At 42.0% G+C, this 23045-nt stretch overlaps 3 protein-coding genes across 3 annotated transcripts; 2 read left to right on the top strand and 1 right to left on the bottom strand.

Annotated features, from left to right (window-relative positions):
- Positions 1 to 334: 334 nt before the first annotated feature.
- bysl (bystin-like) lies at positions 335 to 6792 on the bottom strand. The gene is made up of 7 exons (XM_080728935.1): positions 6365 to 6792; positions 5359 to 5515; positions 5071 to 5209; positions 3734 to 3867; positions 3454 to 3614; positions 1521 to 1623; positions 335 to 1094 (listed from the first exon to the last, which is right to left on the bottom strand). The coding sequence occupies exons 1-7, from the start codon at positions 6645 to 6647 to the stop codon at positions 740 to 742; spliced, it is 1332 nt and encodes a 443-aa protein (XP_080585061.1). The 5' UTR covers positions 6648 to 6792; the 3' UTR covers positions 335 to 739.
- Positions 6793 to 7885: 1093 nt separating this feature from the next.
- med20 (mediator complex subunit 20) lies at positions 7886 to 11178 on the top strand (the record flags this gene model as incomplete). The annotated part of the gene is made up of 4 exons (XM_080728159.1): positions 7886 to 7899; positions 8818 to 8963; positions 10275 to 10528; positions 10863 to 11178. The coding sequence occupies 4 exons, from the start codon at positions 7886 to 7888 to the stop codon at positions 11082 to 11084; spliced, it is 636 nt and encodes a 211-aa protein (XP_080584285.1). The 3' UTR covers positions 11085 to 11178.
- A 674-nt stretch (positions 11179 to 11852) lies between these two features.
- Positions 11853 to 22000, top strand: usp49 (ubiquitin specific peptidase 49). The gene is made up of 7 exons (XM_080728930.1): positions 11853 to 11945; positions 13917 to 13990; positions 14440 to 15950; positions 16664 to 16871; positions 17368 to 17476; positions 17997 to 18202; positions 20135 to 22000. The coding sequence occupies exons 3-7, from the start codon at positions 14514 to 14516 to the stop codon at positions 20236 to 20238; spliced, it is 2064 nt and encodes a 687-aa protein (XP_080585056.1). The 5' UTR covers positions 11853 to 11945; positions 13917 to 13990; positions 14440 to 14513; the 3' UTR covers positions 20239 to 22000.
- Positions 22001 to 23045: the final 1045 nt, after the last annotated feature.

Below are 23045 nucleotides of genomic sequence, written 5' to 3' on the forward strand. Positions count from 1 at the left end.
CAAACACTATGCCTAGACCCTGCAGGGGTCATCGCCATGGTGGCTTGTGGTGGACATTTGTGTCAAATGTCCATTTTTGCTATGGACATACAAAATGAGTGGACAATAAGAAACAAAGGATGTAGCCTTGTCTAGTAAAAGTGTACACTCTCAGAGTTAAGGGGTTCTTAATAAAACATTGAGAACCACTAGTACTAGTGGACTCCTACTGTAATTTGACATAGTGACGTAGTATCAGTGTCATACATATTCTGAAGAAAACCTGGAGACTGACATTCAGTAATTGGGTATTATGATCAAAATAAGAACATTTTAATGTTGTATTTTTGTTTCTTTTTTTGTTGGTTGCACTATATCATAAAGAACAGTTCAAACAATGGACATATACAATTCAGCTGCTATGTTACCCTACGCAAATACATTTTAATGACCAATCACTTTGTCTGTTGTCTCAAAAAATAGTTTCTTTAACAAAATGCAGCCTGTGTCAAATAGATTGTGGTAGAGAGTATTCTCAACTTGAAAACAATGACTTCCAACAATACAACAGTTTGAAGTCTACATTTCATCATCCACACGATGAAAATGATGAGCGTTGGTAAAGGTTTATCTTGTCCTTTTATCTTTTAACAGGGCACAAAGCATCATCTAAATAAATAAGGCTGGAGTTAAAAGAAACAAACAAAGCCTTAGATCTGCTAGAGATGCTTTGCACAAGAAATATTTGTGTGCCAAATGCTCAGTCCATAGCCATTGTAACAGGTATGGCGTCTTCGATATCACGCGACTCCGAGTTTTGTAGCTCCCGGCGGATCTCTGCCGAGATCTGTGGGTGCGTCTGCACTTTGAGCAGGTCTAGCAGTGCTGCCTTCTGTTCGGAAGCCAGGTCGGCCTTGTAGCGTTGCGACAGGGTGAGTAGACTCTGATGCCATAGCACAGGAAGGACGCGCTTCTCGCTGCGGAAGGACAGGAAATGGCCCACCAAGGCGTCCAGGACACGGAATGGCACGGCATATTTCTTGTCTAGCAAGAGGCGCAGGAAGATACTGTTGGCGCCGTTGTACTCCATCTCGGCTAATTTAAGCATTGCAGCACTGGAAGGAATGGACAAACATATCATTTGATATAAGAGCAGAAAACTTCCATTATAAATATTAACAGACTAATTCTAGTGGCATTCTGGTATGAAAGACCCGTGTCTGTCGATTCAGCTGGCAGATTTCCCACGAAACTCCAAGATGTTGCCTGGGGCAACATGGCTCTGTGATACAGTAAATTATGGCCTTTGAGACAGACTGGGATGCTGTGGTAAACCCCCTAAAATCTTCCCTGGCTGTTGATCATGTAGAAATCTGAGAAAGGACTTGTTGAGCTTAGTTCTTTGTTTTTATCATCTTTCCTGCCAGTAATAAAGCTACATTTTTATAAACGAATGATGGTCCTTCTGATATGCTAGAAAGGTGCTGACATTTCGAAAACAGAAACCCATTAATGAAAGGTAAATCCTTCACATCACTTACCTGGAGTGGAGCACAGGAATTGAGCACTTTGTGAGTATGCTGCCAATGATGATGGCCTCTCTGAGGGTGCATATTCCAGATTCACAGAGTGGGATAAGTATACCTAAACAAGAACAAGGGTGAAAGTTTAAAGAGAAGTCTTAGAGGTAAGTTGCCACCAACACAGTAAATGTTCATAGGCCTATTTAAAAAATAAATGTGAAAAATATATACTAAACAGGACTGCATTTTCTTTTACAAAACAAATCTACTTTTTCCAGTGTACTGCAGAGAAATATTTGTAAATACCGGTAACAGCTTAAACATGGATAATGGGTAACACAATTCTAAATACTGGGTGAATTATATGAGTGACATACATTATTTTGAGAAGAAAATAATAAACTGAATAACAGTAACTCCAAGTGGCAACCACAGAATGTGAAGAAGGCAACTCTTAACCCCATTCACATCTGTCCATCGTAGAGAAACACTGCCACCTAGTGGTTTTGCATTACTCAGTTTTCAAACTAATGGAGGCCACCAATAGTTCCTGGTCGGTCAAATATCCCCCTCAAAGTAAGGAGGAACAGTGAACAAGTTAGGAAAGTCATGAATGAATTTAACATAATAAGATGGTCTCAAACTTTGTGTAAGATATCATTTTAATTAATCAAGATTCAAAAAGGTTCTTGGGATGAGATCTATTCATCCCAAACTTCTCTGGAATTAGCAGGGACTCTATGGTGCAGATTCGATATGTTCAGATTCATTGTTACAGTTTTTATGATTTCTGTTTACTTTATTAACCCCTTCAAACCGGGAGTGTGCCATTTTAGATGTTGCTATTTAGTAACATACGTATTTCAGAAAATCTTAGGATTTAGAATGTGTTTTATTATAATTGGCCACAGATCTAAATGGGTTAATACTAGGTTATAATAAAAAGATTCTAATTTGTTACGTTGTTAGGTAAGTTGAAGTAAACATTTGGTGGTGAAACCCAATCTTGTGGCAGAAACTGCATTTAAACTGGGCAGGTGCAGTGCTCTTCTAACCAAGAACGATGATTCGATGAAGGTGAAAGACTGTGACATCACAAACAATCTCAAGTATTTTGTGGGCCGCATGTCTATGAAGCATTTCCATGGTCGTGACATCACTGACACTAAACACTTGAACCAGATCCAAAGTATACTCAAACTTCTGTCCTCTCGTCCTCCAATAGCAAGGATAGATTCCTTGTGCATTAGCCTTGCCTCAGGGCAAGGAGGTGAGGCTAGAATGGAGGAATTGATTGGGTTCGCTCTTAAGGCAATGGGAACGCTCCTTGCTCAGTCGGTTATTTTGAAGCGACAACAATTAAAGAAGGGGACGTTCGGTAGGCCAATCAGATGCGAGACTCCCTCTTGCTTTGGCAATGTAATCGTTTGTTTCCTCGTGCCAATAAAGCTCCTTTTAATTGAATTGATGTCCTGGAAAAAGATGCGCTGTGATTGGCCAGTAGTCACTTTTAAGTGGCAGCGTGCTTTCCACACTTGCGCACTTCCGGCAATAGTTTTTTTACAGGTCGTGCCAATGAACTGCAGCGGTGGATGAGGCATCTAGCTTTTTATATCCGTGTAGGAAAAGGCCTTGGCAGTTTATCTACATTAGTTATGGCACAACTATGGCAGTCTAAGTGTTCAAAAAGCTACGGTTCCCTGCCATTGATTGAAGACTTAACAGTATGTCCCTCAATTGTTTTTTTTCATTGTTTTATATTAAATCGCCGTCTCCTGTACCCCGGAGTTATGCAGGAACTCATTTCCCAGGATGTTTTGGGCGGATGTAGTCATCCGTATTTCCACTTCCGCATTCAGTCCAATGGTACGGAAATGCAGAAAAATGCATTTATCTTCATCAAAAGTCCATAAACATTCCTTCAAGTGAAAACACATTATTTTCTTCTTACCTTTAAACCATGCCCCTGGTTTGAACAGGGCCTTCTTGAGGGCACTGTACAGGTGAAAGTTGAGCTTTTTGTACTCTGCAATATCATCCCTTATTCGGGGCAGTAGCACCAAGTTGTAAAAGCGCTGGGCCATTCTCTCTTTCAGATTGGATGAGAAGATTCTACACAAGAAGAGAAATGAAGTATTTTTATCTCATGTTGCATGACAATTTAAAATATCTATTATCAATACATTTATTATTTATTTGTACAACAGCACCCACAATAATAGTTCACTGACCTTGTTGCCTGGTACATGGCAGCTGCAGTCCAGGTCTCGGGCTCCGTCAAATAAAGAATCTGCTCCCAGTTTGATAGTGCTGGGATAATTTTGAAAGCTTTTGGTAGCTTACCACTGCGATATTTTGACAGAACCTGACACAACAGAGAAACAAATTACTATTACAAAGTACGAAGGGATTCTACCAGCGCGCCTCAGCCTAATACAGCTAGTCCGGTGCGTCACAGGAGCACGAGAGATGGACAGAAGAGTTGCATCTCGGACAGTTAAAGCACTTTATTTAGGTGCTAGTACAGTCATGACAGATTGAAAGATCAGACAAAAACTATATTGTGGATATCTGGCCCTCATTTCTCAATGGAGTGTAAAAAGAAGCGTATTTTATCCCTAAGAATTTGCGTAGGGCGATGTTGAAGATTTACAAAAGCGTCCTACCTGGCCAACCCTGGCGTACATTTGATCCCAGCGTTGCCGGATTTAAATAACACGCCCTTAAATATTCTAGAAATGCCCCGCTTTTGCGACCAGCACAAACGGAATACGACATAGCAACGTAAGGAAAGCCAATAGGAAAGAGTTTATCGCACGCATCACTCCCTTTCATGTCCGCGTTATGGTCCGCGTCCCACAGACTGTCACACACACAGCAGACAGCACACACACACACACACATGCAAGCCCGAGCACTGTTGACACTGGGCCACTGGGATTACCATTTATTCTGTAAAGTAGGCTAGTAGCCTACATGAATAGTACACCACACCAGCAGTCACATCGTCATGAATGGAATTACGTTTGGATATTAATTTAACCCAATATCGGCGATGAGCGCAATGTGCGTTCGACGTTTGAGTGCTTGCACTAAAATAAAGCAATCATGTATACATTTTCCCATGAGCCACGTAGGGGCTGGCCATCTCCCCGGTGGCCAAAATAAATCATCCACAGCATGCGTGTGCCGGGCACAACCTGGTTTGGAGCTGGTTTTATAGGACTCACTTCACTGTATAATATGGAGACCTCACGATCCACGAAAAGATTAAAGCCCAAGAAAAGATTAAAGCCCAAGATCCACGTAAGATGAATCCTACACCACCACTTGACGTGAGATCTGATCCTACCCTAAGCCAACATCCAAGCCAAGTTGCGATAATAAATGCTAACACTTGCCTAAATTTTGGCGTACTGATCTGCACCATGTTGATAAATGAGGGTCACGGTCTCTACCTAAACCACGTGTTCACCTTACTGAAAATATGCCAGATTAAATGTACCAGTCCGTTATTTCTAGACACTACCATACAGGCAAAGTGCTACACTTCAATCATACATCTCACCTTGCCAACACCTTTGTAGACTTCAATGATCCTGGGGTCTAACTGAGGCATGGGTAACCCTGACACCTCTGACATCACTGTGCCCACTTCAGTCTGCTTCTCTGTAATCTTCTCCATAATAATGTCTGCCAAGGTTCGTCTACAAGAAAAAGAGCAATGAGTTTCACAAAAAAAAGTTAGAAATGTCAATTTAATGAAAAAAGAAAAAAGAAAAAAAACTAAGCTTGTTGGCAATGTACCCTATGCAGTATGGCCTAGAGCTCAAGTCAAATGTGTGCTAAATCTTGCCTCATTGGTGGGTTCTTATTCATAAACATCTCAATGGCTTTCTCATCCTCTGGGTCGACTGCCACTTCAGTTTCACAGCCATCATCGCCATCACCTGCACCAGCCTCCCCCAGGGCTGGCCATTCCTCATCGGAGTCTGCATCCTGAGTATCAGGCCCTAAAATGACATTCACAGAACATCCGAGAGTTACGGTGGAGCATAAGAGTATACCTTGTCAATCCTCCATCTATAGCAGGGGTGTCTATAGTAAGACGCATTCAATCTATTATTTATGTGATTTGAGGTTGTTCACCTGGTGCAAAGTTTGATCGGTTCTATAGTATGATATCCCTTGACACTGGTATTATGTAATGCCCTGATTGCCCTCGACAGGTAAAAGTGATGAATATATCAAATTTTGCAACATTGTAACCGCCTATGATTGTAATCTATCTACGACATGTCGACACCTGGCTCTGTGTATGTGTGTAGCAGTGTAGGCACAGATCATAACGATTTTATTGCAAATATTAAATGGAATTTTGGAAAAACAATACCACTATAAAAGCAGTCAGTTGTATCTGAAAATACTTCTGTGCATTGTGTACATGTAGCCTTGGATCGAGACTCTCTTATAGTCAATCAATTAAATTCAATCAATGTATTTTTATCGATTTTTACATTTGCATCTCATAGATACGAAAGTAAATGTCAGAATTTGATTGATTGATTGAATACTTCATTAGTAGTTTGCATAGGAAAGTTCAGTACAGTGCAGATAGGCCTACAAGGTCTATGAATAGGATTTAAACCCAAGAAAACACTATGGCTTGTTTACATTGGGGTCCTTTGAGTTGACTGGATAAAATACATCCATGATATACAGTATTGATCCAATTCCCAGGAAGGCCATAGCCTTGATACAAGACTGTCATATTATCTGATGAGTGATGACAGTCTTGGTCCTAGGCTACATGTATGTGGGTGGGAGGGAGCAGCTGATTAATTTAGCATCACAAGTTTTACCGAGAACTGTGGTCTTGGGTTTCTTGCTGTCGGGTCCCAGTCCATACTCTGTCTGCAGCTCCTCTTGCTGGATTCGTGCCTGTTCCAAGATCTTTCGCGACAGACGTTCGTCCACGTACTCGTCCTCGTTTTGTCCCTTTCTGCTGTCCCTGCCTGTCTTCACCCGGCCGGGGAGTCGAACCATGTCCCCCTGTAGGATCTGATCGGACAGGGCCATTCCTCCTCCTCCACTCTTCTCACCACCACCACTACCTCCTCCTTTCGATCTCTTCACCTTGGGCATATTATAAGCAATTCTGAAGAGTGGGTGAAAAGTAAATAGTTCCTGTTGTCATCAGTCAGTGAGTCGATGTGTATTTACTCCAGTAAACAGACCAGAAGTTACAGATGTCTGCTCTGCTCGTCAACACGTGTTGTCGTCTCGCAGTCTCCCGTGTACAGGAAGTGACGTAAATTACGTCACAAATTCCTTACTGTTTTTGTTTTTATATTATTATTATTTATTTGTATTGCTATTTGTTTCGTTTGAAACAACACATTGATTGATTGATTGAAGAATTTATTAGAAGTTTGCAATAGAAAAAAGTACAGTTTCATGACAGTACAAATCACTGGTACAAGGTCAACTAAAAGGAGATCCTAGAAAGCCGAGGCTTATTTCCACAGGAACCACACTTTAAGTATCTCATATAACATTGAAAGACAGACGGATAGAACATAGTACTTTATCTAGGATAATATCAGTTTCAAAAGCATAACATCAAATACAAAAGGCAGAATACAAAGAAAAAGGGGGGGGGGGGGAGCATGGGGGCTTAGTCTATTTACAAGTCACGGGTAGCTGCTGTCTGAAGGTGACTTTTCATACCAATTTTGAAGGAGGCTAGGGATTTGCTCTCCTTTAGGGCTTGTGGAAGGGCGTTCCACATGTTGATGGTATAGCAGGAGAACGAGTTAGCGCCTTGTTTAGTGTTAAATCTACGCTGATGATGATTAGTGGAGCTGCCTCTGGTGTTATGATCGTGAACATCCTTGACCTTTAAGAAGTAGTTTGTCAGGTACATGGGAATCTTGGAGGTGTAGTGTATCTTGTACACCAGGCCCATTGCAAGATGCTGTACTCTGTCAGCTACTTTGAGCCACCCCACGCTTTCGTGGTGATGCTCGGTAAGGTGGGTCAGAGGAGGGAGACCAAGCACAACCCTAATTAGTTTGAGTGTATTGAAAGCAGTGGTGGGAAATTTACTCACATTTTCTACAAATTAAAGTAAAAATATCAATACTGAAATGTAGAAATACATGTACTTCTCCTGATTGGTCCGTTCCAAGACCGGAAAATAATTATATTAACCGGAAGTCTTCCAGGGTATCGCCGAGAAAGAACAGATCTATAAACTAACAACGCGTCACCTCGCCGCGCTGTTAGCAGGTTGTCAACTTGTAGGTCTGTTATTTTGGGGGCAGCGACACGCTCGCGCATGCGTGCAAAAACACAGTGTATCTGCCTGGCGGTAGAGTGAAATGGGGGTTACATGGTGAGTTGAATACTTTTGTTGTTTGCTTTAGATCTCTAAAACCTTTAATAATGTACTTAGTCTCATATGTGCCGTTTTATTCTGCACATTCGACGTTTAGATCACAAGGATCTCGGTTGAAACGTCCAATCTGCATACACAAACGGGGGGAGGGGGGGGGGGGGGGGGTATTGATACTGTGGAATGGTGTGGATGTGCATGGACCCCATATCACCATCAAGTTACTTACTAGTTGCCGTTCCGCGCCATTCTAACAAAGCATACCCACAATGGAAACAACCCCCCAGGGCAGGGCTTTTTGTGTTATCCTTTGATTGATTGATTGATTGAAGACTTTATTAGAAGTTTGCATAGGAAAAGGTACAGTTTCATGACGGTACAGTTCACTGGTACAAGGTCTACTAAAAGGAGATCCATGAAAAGACTAAGCTTATTTCCACTGGAAACCATTTAAGTATCTCATACAAATTGTAAACTGTTAATAAAGTATTCGATTAATCAAAAGCCATACTTACTACAAACCTTTTGATCTGTATAGAATTATTTGGTGTTTTTGATTAATTGAGTTCTAAGGACCCTAAATGGAATCAAGCCATAGGCTTTCTTGGGTTTAAAATCCTAGGCTCTTGAAAGTTTAGCAGACCTTGTTTTGAACTGTACTTTCCTGTGCCCCCCCCCCCCCCAACTGTCTGCTAATAAAGTAATCAATCAATCTGTTTTCTATGAATTGAGTACAAAAGGACCATAATGTAAACAAGCCATTGCGCTTTCTTGCGTTTAAATCCTATTAGTAGACCTTGTATCGGAACTGTACTGTCCTATGCTGTGCTTTTCAGACTTTTAATCAAGTATTCAATCAATCAACGTTACATGCTATGCACATTGTGACATTGTGCTGTTTTTGTGTGCTCTGTCCAGTGTGTGCCAAGTGCCTGTTGCAGAGGGAAAGAGTGTCCAGGCGACAGTGGACATACTGCACAAGAAACTGGAAGAGCTGGGTGCTGTAAAGCAGGGAAGCTTTTGTGTAGATTGTGAGACGTATCACCCCACTGGAAATGTCAGCGGTAATGTTCTCTCCTGTTTCCTCTACAACAGTGGTTTTCAACCCTTTTCATTTCAAGTTCCGTTATTTATTCTGCATTTGAGCCACAGACCACCATTTGATGATGTTTAGCCTCTCAGACCCAATACTTAGAATATTTAGACGTCGTTGGATAAGATTTTGTACATGCTGTATTGATGTGGTACTGAGATGACAGGCGTACATTGATCGATATAACAATTCTTCTACATTCTTAATATTGTGTAGACTTAAATTAACTAGTAATCCAGATGTGTAACTAACTAGACTGCCCTCTGTCGAGGTGCCAACTTGCGCTTGTGCACTCGTGGCCATATATGGTCTACTTGCAGACCAGCAGAGCGCGCAAGTACTGCGATTGGTGCTGTCTGTATGTGGGTGGGCAAGTTGACACTCTGCCGAGGTGCCAACTTGCACTGTGTTATTTATATCAGGTTGCACTTGTTGTTGGTGATGTCACCCTGTGTTATATCAAGGGTTTTTCCACTGGATGACGTCACCCTGTTTCTTCAAGGGTTTTCTCATTGGATAACATAAACACAGACAGATATGCAACAGAATCACAGAACGTGTTTGACGGGATGAAAACGGGCAGAATATATTCTATTTTAAATTCGCGGGGACTGGTGGTGCGTGACTTACATAGGTGGGTGACATTTTATTGTGAACATCAGACAACTGTTTCTGCCTAAAGAACGTGGAGCGCGCACAGTAGGCATTGCTGGGCAGCAGGACACTGACACACACAACACACAGACAGACAACCATAGCACACACCATACAACATAAGCACGTTAGCCCATGTTCTCATCATAGCAAGGGTGGTTTAAAAGGCTATCTAAAAGGATTAAGACTAGAGTGGCAGCTGACCAGACGTTTATGTGAATAGCCTACTGTATATTGCGTCGCAAACACTGAGGATGGCGTGGAGGGACGATGCGATGCGATTTGGAAGCACGTACACACGGCTGTAGGCTATTTACTTTACAGCATTTAATCACGGGTAGCAGGGCGGGCGACGGGTCAATTATTTTTGGGTTCGGTCCACAGATCTGATTAATGGCGGGTTGGGCGGGCGCGGGTGTCAAAATTGGACCTGTGCAGGACTTTGCCTGGAACCCCCTCAAGGACCACTGGTGGTCCCGGGACATCTGGTTGAGAGCCACTGCTCTACAAAATCACTTGTATGATGCCACACCGTATCAGTGAAGCTTGTTGCCAGGCATATTACACATTTATGTTAGAAGTTGTGGTGGCAATTTTACTGAACTAAATTAATGCTGTTTTTTTACAGGTCAACCTACCAAACTCCTATATCTGATGCACAACTCTGAGACCCCTCTAAGCTGCCTTGCCCTGTTTGAAGGTGGCCCGTGCCTCACAGCGGATGGAAACTTTGACGTACTCATGGTGAAACTTAAAAGTCACTTTCAGAACGCCAAGGCGCACAAGGTGGAGTGCCGGGGCTCCAGATATCGCTACTGCGACTTCCTAGTTAAGATTGGCACTGTAACGATGAGCTCCAGTGGAAGGGGAATATCCGTAGAGGTGAGTACATTGTGAGCTAATAAACATGCACATAGTGGGTGAGTGTAAAATTCTGGGTAACCGGAAGGCTCGCACCCAAAATACACTCAGCCCCATTTTTTCTGAGGGCCGCTCTCTCCCATCGGTTCTTTAATTTCTTTTAATTAGATTAAGGTTAGGAATATGATTAGGGTTAGGCATAGTTTTACTGGTTATGTTTTGGAATAAGGTTAGGTTAAGGCATAGTTTTACTGAGATAATGTTCAGGAATATGTTTAGTTTTAGGCATAGTTTTACTGAGGTTACGTTTAGGCATAGTTTTACTAAGGTTGTGTGTGTGTTTCCTTTTCCTCAGGTGGAATACTGTCCTTGTGTGGTTCCGGGTGACTGCTGGAACCTCATGAAAGAGTTCATGCAAAGCTTCCTCGGTCCAAGTGTCCCTGAACTTCCATCTGTGTTTGCTACCAAACCCGAGGGCCTCTACGCACCGTCAGACTGCGTTGACACCATGACTCAGTACCTTGAGTTGTTTAATAAACTTCGTAAACAACAGATGCCAGGAAGCAATGTGCGTTGAAGTCAACAATGGCGACAGATTTCTTTGCTCATATTGCTTATTTATTATCAGACTTTTTGAAGAGTGAACACTGCAGTGCCATGGCCTAGTAGATGATCCCTCTGCCCACAAATGCATTACAGCATATTATGTGGTGAAAACAAGAGACTGGAACAACGAAGTCCTGGAAGTTCCTGACTCAAGTATATCCATGCTTAATGTTGTCTTTGTTGAAATAAAATTAACACATTTGGATGTTTGTTTTGTTATTTTGGGGGAGGGGAGCTCTGTAAAAAGATTTTTTTACAAAAAAAAAAAAAAAAAAAAACGTTTGTTTTGGTAAAGACACATTCATTGAATAAAAAGTACCACATTTCTTTTTTTCTTATCAATTGGTGATCCTGTGTCTCGCAATGTTAATAAATAAATAATTAAAAGCTGAGAAAAGTAATAAAAGGGTTATATGCCTATTCCGTGTGGTGGTTAATAATAATCAGACTTGTATAGTGCTTTTCTTGGTAGTACCCATAAGTAAATTCGCTTTGCAAAACAAAACAAACAACTTTTAACAAAAAGTTAAACGTCTAAAAATGAGCAAGTATCAAAACAAGACTAAAGGGAGATTTGTTTTTTGGTGAAAACTGAAAACCCAGCAGACCAGGCCCAGGCGTATTGGCGTAATGATCCGCCATTCCTCCAATGACCGTGTGCTGCTGAAGGTTCCCAGTCCAATGAGAAATGGTTGTGGGTCCGAGTTGTTGGTTGTTCAATCTGAGGAGAGAGTGAGCCGAGGACACAGCCAGCAGCTCTCTGTCTCTCAGTCTCCTCCTGTTTGTGTCCTGTACTGCTGCTCAGTGGAGAGAGATGTTGGAGCTGGTAACGGTAGCTATGTTTTCTATCTCACATGTTGTACACTGCATGACCACTTAGTTACGATGCTCGGATCTTTGTTTAATTAATTGATTCCGTTGCCCAGTCTGCCCGTTGAATGTCATCATTTATTTTTCTCTCGTTAGCCTAAACGACGTAATTAGCCAGCTAGCTAAGCGACTACAGTGAGCCACTAACAACAGTGATGTTAACTTCGATTGTCCTCCTCTCAGCTAGCGCTTTAGCAACATACGCTAGCATGCTTCTTCTGTGGCAGACTGATAACATGAACACACCAATCTCCTTGCTGACATTCGGGCATTTCTAGTATTTTGGACAAAGTACAGTGTCATTAACACGCGCGTTAATGACACTGTTATCTTTATCCGCAATGCAACGTTATGTTGTTGCAGCTGTTTTCTGTGTTAGCCACGTTAGCTAACTTAACGCTTTGCAGCAGGGTTCTGCCTGCCTGCCTCGAAGCAGCAAAGTTGTTAAGTGTTCCTCGAGTGGCTGTTCTTTGTTCTGACTGAAAATGGTGATGGTGGGGTAGCATAGCGTAGCACGACCACCCGCACACAGCTCACAACGAGACATGTGACATGGAAAGATTGAGAAAACAGTACTGTAACGTTAACGCTCATATTAAAAACAATAGCGTCCCTAATAAGTCAAGACACACTTAACACTGGTCTGGCTGCAACATGGAATAGCACACAGTGTTGTGCAAGGTAGGCTCGTGCAGATAAACAATGATAAACATGGGCGCACGTTGGGGGTTAAATTTTGCATGTTTTTTTTTATCTAGACTTTAAAGTTGTGGATGTTGTAGAATTGTGGAGTGCAAAAAAACACAAGATCAAAGAAAGCACTGGACGTGGACGGGACCCTGCCAAGTATTCCAGACCCACACTGACCGTGCGTGCAAGGCAGGCCACACAACACACTGAGTGTGTGTGGTCATTTGATTTGAACATAATAGAACAGAAAACAACTTTTGACGTTTTCGTAGAAATGATTACCCCTACTCATGCATGCATTATTGGTTCAGTGCCTGATATTTTTGCTTCCTGTTGTTGTGATTGATTGCATTTATTAGTCGGAATTCGGAAATGTAAACAGCACGAGGTAAAAAAAAAATAATAATAATCCTGAGGACTTATTTCCATTGTGGCCCTAACCACAACACGTTCCTCTCACCGAAAAGGCCCCGTGGACAACTTTAGTCAATAAACAAAGTAGCCTACCGGACTTTTTGTTTTATGAATAAATTATCACTGAAATCTGTTCAACCTACCATGGTGCTTCATAAGCATTGATTGTGTATGATCAGACATCCAAGTTTTGTTCCACCATAATACCATTTATTACAAGAGTCACGTAACTCACGTTTATTTTCTTCTGGGATGTTTTTCTCCTTCCTACTGACTGAGATGTTCTCAACCATTAGTTAGCCAGGCAAAGATACAATCAAGCATTTTGTTTACTGGCTTCACAAGCAGTAGGCCTACTTCACTTCAAAATTCTAACTCAAATGTATAACATGTCCTCTTGTTTCATCATCCACTTTAAAGTATATACGTTTTATGTTTGTTTTTTTTCTTCTTTTTTTCCTTTAAATTGTGGCAATATGGGAGTGACTATTGACCAATTCTGAATAAGCAAACTGAATCTAGGATATAATTCTAATACAGTCCCAATAATTAGTCTGGCAGGAAGCCAATGCAGAATTCCTGCTGTTGTGCCATATGGTCCTCTGACTGAGTAAAGAAAATGCACATCATCACCATTACATGTTTTCACAACCCAAATCATTTATTAACAACCGGCTGTGCAATTGAGAACATTTGAATGGGGGGGGGGGGGAGAAAGTGTTTAGTTCTCAAATTGAGTCCCCTCACTTATGACAAATGAATCTAAAGTGATTGATTGATAGATGAGCAAATTATTTAATATTGACTTCTTGTCACCCCTTTCTCTTAGAATGATTCTGTGAATGCCTGTGGTGACTGTGGACATGGATGATCAAATTGAATATCAAGCAAAGAATTCCAAGAGTAAGTGCATCCGTTAATAACATGTTTACTGAGCGCTATTGTTTATTAAATGGGTCCCCATTAGCTGATGCTGGGGACTCAGTGGGGAGACATCTAGTCTTCATGGGGTCCATATAAGATGCATAATATAAAAACGAAATGAAATACAACATAAGCTTAATATTACGGTCATGTGGTCAGCTGCAACAAGTGTGTCTTTAAAGCTATCTTGAATGATAATTTATTTTGTGTGAGATGAATGTGAGATGGTAACACATTCCAGAATGATATAGATCTATAAATAACTGTGTTTGAGGAGATTAGTTCTTCATATGCAATATTAATGCGTGTTGAATAAATGAAGTGCCAGTCTGGCAGCTCTGTTCTGAACAAGTGTATGATTAGGCTTTGTGGTCTACCTGTTTTGCTCAGTGTTAAATCTAATAGCCTCCTTTCTTTTCCAATACAAGGTCCATTAGAATGAGTTGCTGTTTGGCTTTGGGACGTGTGTCCTATCACTGAGGCCACATGTTTATCTGGAGAGATGGATCGCTGTAAGCACGTGGGGCGCCTGCGCCTGGGCCACGACCACTCCATCCTCAATCCACAGAAATGGCGCTGCGTGGACTGCAGCACCACCGACTCTCTTTGGGCCTGCCTCAAGTGCTCCCATGTGGCCTGTGGCCGTTTTATGGAGGAGCACTCCCTGAAACACTTCCAGGAGTCCCACCACCCACTGGCTATGGAGGTGCGTGAGCTGGATGTCTTCTGCTTTGCCTGTGGAGACTATGTGCTGAATGACAATGCAGAGGGCGACCTCAAACTCCTCAGAGGGGCGCTGTCTACCGTCCGCAGTCCGGGAAGCCGCTCGCTGCGCTCCTCTGTCGGGGCAGCTGCTCCCTCGCTGAGGTGCACTCCCTGGGTCGGGGAGGGCGTGCCCCAGACTGCCATGCAGATGGCTTTGCGGCACAGGAGGAGGGCGCTTCTGGGGAAGATGCTTCAGCGATGGGTGAGCAAACACCAGGACTTACAAAACCAGCGTACACAGAAGACGGAGGAGGAGAAGGAAGAAGTCCGGCGTCAAAAGAAAGAGGTGAAAAAGAGACTCATGGAAGAGATTAACAATGTCCCTCCCAGGAAGAGTGCCAGACTCCTTATCCAGGGGCCTCGGTTGACCACAATGCTCATTCCCTGCAAATTTCGTGACCCTCCAGAACGGCTACCTCCGCCTCCCAAAAAGCCACCCCTTCTCACACTGTCGCGCAAGGCCTCACAGAATGGCAGGGCAGGCAGACTGAAGAGGTTTAGCCACGCAGCCACGCGCCGGAGACTCGCCCCAGGTGTCACTGGCCTGCGCAACCTGGGGAACACGTGCTACATGAACTCTATATTACAGGTGCTGAGCCACCTGCAGAAATTCAGGGAGTGCTTCCTCACATTGGACCTGTGTGAGACAGAAGAGCTGCTGGCCAAGACCAATTGCTCCCAGGGAGTGAAGGCGGGCGTGCCAGGGCCAGGGGGCGTGGTTAGTGGAGGCAGTCCAGCTCTGTCTGGTTGCCCACTTGGACGCGTGGGGAAGACGGGGGGTGTGGACGTGCCCGAGGGTAGCAAAGAAAGTGCACCGCCCCCACTACATGCTGCAGAACTGGTCCAGCCCCAAGAGCCCCGCACCTCTGCTCGCCAGAAGATGTCTCTGTGCCATGAGTTGCACACACTTTTCAGGGTCATGTGGTCAGGCCGGTGGTCTTTGGTGTCTCCCTTTGCCATGCTGCACTCGGTGTGGAACCTGATACCCGCCTTCCGTGGCTACGACCAGCAGGATGCGCAGGAGTTCCTGTGCGAGCTGCTGGACAAGGTGCAGCAGGAGCTGGAGTCTGAGGGCTCCAAGCGCAGGATAGTCATCCCCATCACACAGCGGAAGCTTTCCAAGCAGGTGCTAAAGGTTCTCAACACCATCTTTCATGGACAGCTACTCAGTCAGGTGAGCATTGATGTGTTGATTGATGATACTTTGTTGATACAGTTTGCACTGGAATGCAAGTGTTGTTCATCATCAGTAGCACCGTTTGCAACACTGAACATACGAAACACTACTATATTACCTCTCTGACATACAGTGAGGCCCCTCAATGTACATTGACTGTTGCACAAAAGAGTGTCTCTACTGTCTCAGTCTAACGTTGTTAAATCATGGAACCTTGTACACCTCCTATGTAATGGTGACAATTCATATTCACTTTTCGGTGGCTGCGTCCATGGTTGGAATCAGAGACAGTATTGTCAGCCAGCATTAATATGTTGTTATTAATTTTGTAGGCTGATTCATAATATTTCTCAAGCAGTTTACAATCTTTTAGTTGATTTTCAGTATTGGAGAAATACTTGTCCCAAGAAGGTAGGTAGTAGCATTATGTCTTAGAATAGCAACTTTAATGTTATACGTAATACGTTATCTTTATTAATTAAAATTGGCATGTGGGTGTTTGGGTATCACCAAAACATTCTCAAAATGTAACAATAGTTGCAATAGTTTTAGTAATAGTAATCGTGCTCTGATCAGTGGTACTAGATTTATGAATGACTAGTATACATAAAGATTGATATGCTGAAATGCTGAGAGGTGGAACCATCGTTACTGTGTTATTTTGAATGGATGTGGTCTGAAACTTTATTTCCTTCTCTTTGATTTTGTAGGTGACATGCCTGTCCTGTAAGCACAAGTCTAATACTGTTGAGCCATTCTGGGATCTCTCATTGGAGTTTCCAGAGCGTTACCACAGCATGGAAAAAGGCTCGGGCTCCACTGCTTACCAGCGCAGCTGCACCCTCACTGAGATGCTGGCCAAGTTTACTGAGACAGAGGCCCTTGAAGGCAGCATCTATGCCTGCAATCACTGCAACAGTTAGTATGAATCTAAATTCAAAGCATTTTTCAATATATATCAGAATTGATAGATTTCATCCTTTAGCGTTGACTTGGTAGCTGTTATTTGGGAAAGTTTTGCAGATTTCTTGTAACTAAGTGGAGTGTCCTGCTGTAGCCCCTAGAAGTTATTAAATGCATTAAAATTCGTTTCAGATTTAGGGCTTGTATTTGATTAATTACAGCATTTGAGTGACCATTCTCAAAGCTTGCCTTGCAGAGAAAACAAATCATTTAAAACAAGATGCTTTGCCTTATTCACAGCACACGGCAGCCATTTTGCTCTTGCATCACCGTACCAGGTTGTTTCCCACCTGGTATGATGTAATTGCAAAATGGCCACTGTGACAAAATGGTTAATTATCATAGTTATTTCCAATGCCTTTCCTATTTCTGGTCGGATTTACTATGTACAGTATTTATACATTTTACAAAAAAACGCGTCTCTGAATAACTTTTTTTTCTAACACCACAGGAAGAAGACGGAAATCTTCCCACAAACCCTTAGTTCTGTCGGAGGCGTGTAAGCAGCTTCTGATCTACCGTTTACCTCAGGTTCTACGGTTGCACCTCAAACGCTTCAGGCAAGTACCTCACGAAACTATCCTGTTTATCAAGTTATGAAAATAAAGAATGTCCTAAAAAAATAGAAATGCAGTTGAGTTACTTTTGTTTTGGATTAAATCAGAATACTCTTATACAAGTAAAATCAGTGGTTCTCAAAATGGGGTCTAGGGGTCTTGAGGAGGTTCCAAATGGATTCTTACAGGTATGTAACTCTGAGAGTGTAACCAAATAGACTCTTACGGATCCATTTGGTTCCATTCGTACATTGGCGGCAGTGGCTCAGGGGTACAGTGGCCGTCTTGCTCAAGTGTCCTTGAGCAAGACGCTGAACCCTTAATTGCTCCCGATGTGCAGGTTGGTGCCTTACATGGTTTCCCCCGCCGTGTATGTGAATGGTTGAATGTAATGCACAATCATTGTAAAGCACATTGGATAAAGGTGCTATATAAATGCAACATTTAGGGGTACTTGTCCTTGGAATTGAAAATGTCTGAGAGAACCAATAAGTAGCATTAACCAGTCCCTGTCCTATGACAGATGGTCGGGGCGGAACCACAGGGAGAAGATTGGTGTCCACGTGGCCTTTGACCAGGTTCTGAACATCAAACCCTACTGCTGTACTGGCTCGGGTCACTCCGTCCACAGAGGGGGCTACACCTATGACCTGTCTGCTGTGGTTATGCATCACGGGAAAGGCTTTGGCTCAGGGCACTACACCGCATACTGCTACAATACAGAAGGAGGTGAGAAAGATACTTTACTGTCTCTATTGTTGATTTGATTCTATTAACCACTTGTCTTAAACCCTCTGTAATTGTCTCCGCCACGCCGAAAAGCACTTTTTGTGATGAAAGCAGCCATTTCAAGGTTTTGTGTTCATATAGTCCTAACAGAAGATTTTCTATGGTTCTGGAAAGATGGGGCAAAATGGTAAAAAAGGCTGGCAGAGAATTGGAGTCCTCAACGGGCCTGAAAATTAAGGCCCGGCCCTAACAGGGCCCTACTGGGCAGGCCAGAGGCCCAGCCCTAACAATTATCAGAGAGAGAAAAAAAAAAGAAAGAAATGTCGCCAGTAGGCAGCACCAGTGTCTCAAATGACAACATAGTGAGAGAATTCACATGCAATGGTTGGCGTAGGTTCTGAACAAAATAGGCTAAAGTTAAATCCCCGTCATCATACACCTCTCATTCTCTCTCTCCCTGGCGTTGTCGCTGTCTGCGTGATTTATATTTCGTCCTTTCAATGGTGACGCAACAAACACAGGCAGCGGGCGGGGCAGATCTATAAACCCAAAAACGTGTTCATCTGGCTTGCATTCTGGGCTTGAATATCTGTTATGTTTGGTGTGTGACACCACCTGACCACCATGCTTAAACAACTCGGGCATGTACTTTAGGCCCTCTGCTAGTCTAAGTGGTGCCCTGCGGCTGTAAACCCTTTAATATAAATGCACACAGCAGCAAGGGGCACTTCATTAACCAGAAAGCATATGGAATTAATAATATCTTACCAGACGAGATGATCGTCTCTACAAGGAAAGGTTGTCAATGTATGGTGCTTTTAAGCTGCGTCCAAACCTGGATGGTTCGAGTTTTTTTCAACTCCCTTTTTTTTTTGTTCTTACCAAACACGGACCTGCACGACCAAAGTGAAGCAATAGAAGCGACTAGAATAGAAGAAATAGCTTCAGGTTTGAACCCAGCTTTAGGTTGATGTTGATGTAGTTGTGTTGTGTTGTTGTAATACAATCCTCCTCCTCCTGGTTCTGCTTTGAATGTACTTTTCTTGGATTCATAACGTATTACAAACTTGTGAAACTGCCTGCTGCCTTTTTAAATTAACATGCAGCTTGAAACTTTCATCGCAGCCGCTCCACACGGAGCTAATGCTGAGGCAGAATCTCTGTATATCCAAATGTTTTGTTTGTGACGTCATCCCAACAACCAGACCGCTAGTAGACTATACTTCCGTATGTGTCACTGATTATCCTTGGTCCATTTGTTTAGGAACTTGGGCAACTTTCAGTGCTGCCGGTGCAGACAGACAGACAGACAGACAGACAGACAGAATATGAGCCTGTTCTCTGTTGCTCGAGTGACGGAGCCCGAGGCTCGGCCCGGCCTGATCAATTAGCATTCATTTTAGGCTAGGCCCGACAACGCCGGGTAGGGTCGGGCTTGGGAAGAATTTGAGAACTACAGAGAATAGCTATAGAATGGGAGAAGCTCCTAGCAGAAAGTTGTGTAGTAAACTAAATGTAAGATAAAGGAGTAAATTAAAAACGGGAAAAGAAAACATACCGGTATTGATACCAAAGTGAAATGTTAATATTGTGCTACCATTACACTGTATAGTAGTCTAACATGAGTAACAAGTAGTTTGTATCCCGTGGGGGAAATTCAGTCACCCAGAGGAGGCATGGCAGTTGAAGGTTACACATGAAGTAAAGAAACAAGAAAGTTCTGTCATGTACAGCAATTCAAAGTAAAAAGAAAAACAAGAAGCATCACCAATACAGAGCAATGGTATACAGAAGTAAAACCTCTACAACTGTCTTGCATTATGCAGGAAAGAAACAGTGTCTCGCCGTGTCCCGTACTGCGCTCTACAGGAAAAGCAACAACACAGGTTCGAGTGTCCTACAGTGTCTCACCAGCATCTCTTATGTCCCCAGGTTTCTGGGTCCACTGTAATGACTCCGAGATGAACGTTTGCAGTGTGGAGGAAGTCTGCAACACTCAGGCCTACATTCTCTTCTATACCCAGAGGTCTGCCTAGGCCTCTCTCTCTGTGATGTCAACCATAACATCAGAACCTTTGGCTGCATTTAACGAAAGTATTCTTTGACTCTGTTCCGAGATTCTTTTTATACAGTAATTTGGAAGAAAATGCTACAATAGCTATCTAAAAGAAAATATGGACTTAAGGTCCTACCGGAAATATTTGTAGTCTAGTTCATCACATTTGTGTGTAATGAGACTTAGATCAGAAGTATACATACCCATTGGTAGCGATAAAAACGTTTGTACTTTTTATATTACTGAAATTTAATTATCGTACATTGAGGAAAACATGCCATTTTAAATTGAAATTGTAATTTTCTTGAGTTACAACTTTGGCTTAGATTTGCTTGGAAGCACAAAACGTGTTAAAGAACCTTCGTTTAAATGAGGTCGCAGGTTTCTCAGCCAAGGCCTGTGGGACATTGATTTATTAAATGGTCTTTGGCCAGAAGACTGTGAAGGCAGATCCAACTTTTTTCTTGGCCTGTGTATACAGGTCTTAAAACAATCAGGCTCGTATCTGTGGAGTCTGGAAATATCCAGATACTCTTCTTTTTAAGAGCACTGAATGGCAATATTGATTCTGGAGTTTGGTGTACTTCAGCCTCCAAAGCCATTCCGATAATGTTGCGTCTAAAATGAATGAGTGTATATTATGCTCAGTCAGTTGTATATTTTGATCCCAAAGTTCTTCATTTTAAACTAGCCTATGTGCACATAGCATAATTCAGTATTGTTGAATAGCTTCCTTGTGGATTAAACCAACCAATGAACGATTTTGTCTGATGTGTGTTAGATCTAGCTATAGCTATTAATATAGCTATTAATTGTGTAGGATCGTCATGATTCTTTGTCTTTATCACAGACTACACTCCAGAACCAATGTTGCCTTCCGTTGGATATGTTTTAATCATTGTGAAATGTCAGCCAACGGCATTTTAGTATTCGTCCCCCTGTGTCATTTCGTATATCAACTTTTTCCCTCTCCTCAATTGTACTGCTGTGACTGGATACTGTGTCTTAGTCTTGAGGCCTTGGTCTGGGTTATACCATGATGAACAGGAAATAGATTTGATGTAGACATTATACTGTATGTGTGTTAATTCTTTTTTTTCTTCTTTTTTTTTGAAATGCAGAAACTTTTTCAGTGTCAAACGGTTACCTGACAGAAAGCTGCACTTTTGAGGAGGGCTAACATTGCTGGCTGGTCCTATTAGTCGATTGTCGTTTATTAGCTCCTTAAACCTCGTTCGATGGCAGCTTTCCCCCTACACACAGACACAGGCACACTTTTTTTTTTTTTTATGTTACACAAGTCTAGGCTCTGGTTGTAGTAGCCACATCTCTGTTAATGCCAGGGGATCAAACGTGTGTCAAAAGGACAGTCTGAAATATTGAAGAATGTGTTTTGGGAGACTTTGGGTACCCATTTCATTTGAGTTGAGCACCTGAAAGCAATATATTGTACGTCTTACATCTTGACAGGAAATTATGATAAAATCAGGAATTCTTCAGCTTGTTATACAATGTTTTATTTTCTACTCTGCTGTTTCTATCAAGGTCTTTAGAATTTGCTAGGTAATCAAGACTCAAAAATGTTGCTGTGTTTGATGAGTCAAATGCAAGATTCATTTGTGACCTGTATGTAAAGTTGGAACAATCTAATGACGCTGAATGTCTTACTTTTTAGTGGTGAGGTTTGGCCTTGCCACTGGCTCTGATCTCCATGAGTTTTGTCTTGTACTGTAAGAATACCAGTCATAAATGTAACGGTCCTATGGGTTTTGCCTGACAATAATGATTAAAAAGACAAAACAATTCCATTTTTTCCGCGTACCTTTGTTTTAGAACACTACAGGAGCTGCTCTGGGCAATTGATGGCAATTATTTTCTTAATCTGTAATCAAGCTATTAATCCGTTGGCTCAATGAACTCAACATCATCTAATGACATTTCCTTTTCATTATAGGTTTTATTAGAATATGCGGTGGAGGGTGACAGGAAATGGAGGATGTATTGGGTATCAGACAAACCCAGACCACTGTGCATACATATGTACAGCTAAATCCTGAGTATTATGTAAACACCAAATTAAGTACAACTCAGGATTTTGTTGTGTATGCATAAGCTTCTACTAGGCTCTAAGTAAGACTTTAGCAAGTAACCTAAATTGACGCTTAAAATCATGAAACATTCAGCAATGATGTAACTAATGCCAAAGGACTAGGGGATGGACACCCAATTAAGCTAATGATACAAGTCAATTCATACACTTCATAAAAAAGGAAAAAATATATAATTGCCCCATGCAAAGATTAGGTCAACCAGAAAGCTAATAATAATAAGATAAAATTGAAAACTTGCATGTCCTTTCTATTGCGCCATTTGTCTCATATGTAAAGAGAGCAATGTTTAGAAATGTGTCCTAGTTTTTAGACCTATTCTTGTCAGCAAAAATGAAAGAGAAAAAAGCAGAGCAAGAACAGTTTGTAACAAAACCTAAATCTATTTGGAGCTCTTAAATTGGGTTTCAGTTTCATTAAAGGTAGATTTTGTGCGTAACCAATTCAATCTGGAAAAAATATATATAATTTATATACAGTGTTAAGGTTTTACATTTTCACGCTGAGAGGTCTATGGGCAACACCTTTCCAATATCTACCACTAAAATAAGGTTGATTGGCTTTTAAAACGTGAAGGCATTTCCACATAATTCCATTTAAAACTTTTGTCGCCACAGTAAATTTACTTTTAGAAAAATGTCTTCACTGAATACCCAGAATAAAGTGAACTTAAGTGGGA

This window comes from Nannobrachium achirus (assembly GCF_963921795.1).
Source record: "Nannobrachium achirus genome assembly, chromosome: 6".
Classification (NCBI taxonomy): Eukaryota; Metazoa; Chordata; class Actinopteri; order Myctophiformes; family Myctophidae; genus Nannobrachium; species Nannobrachium achirus.

Excerpts from the sequence above, each read along its gene's own strand:
- usp49 (XM_080728930.1), top strand. The coding sequence starts at position 14,514 with ATGGATCGCTGTAAGCACGTGGGGCGCCTGCGCCTGGGCCACGACCAC. Across the intron at positions 16,872-17,367 it reads TGCCTGCAATCACTGCAACA|GAAGAAGACGGAAATCTTCC; the intron begins GTTAGTATGAAT and ends CTAACACCACAG. Across the intron at positions 18,203-20,134 it reads CTGCTACAATACAGAAGGAG|GTTTCTGGGTCCACTGTAAT; the intron begins GTGAGAAAGATA and ends TTATGTCCCCAG.
- bysl (XM_080728935.1), bottom strand. The coding sequence starts at position 6,647 with ATGCCCAAGGTGAAGAGATCGAAAGGAGGAGGTAGTGGTGGTGGTGAG. Across the intron at positions 3,615-3,733 it reads GCCATGTACCAGGCAACAAG|AATCTTCTCATCCAATCTGA; the intron begins GTCAGTGAACTA and ends CTTCTTGTGTAG. Across the intron at positions 1,095-1,520 it reads ATTCCTGTGCTCCACTCCAG|TGCTGCAATGCTTAAATTAG; the intron begins GTAAGTGATGTG and ends CATTCCTTCCAG.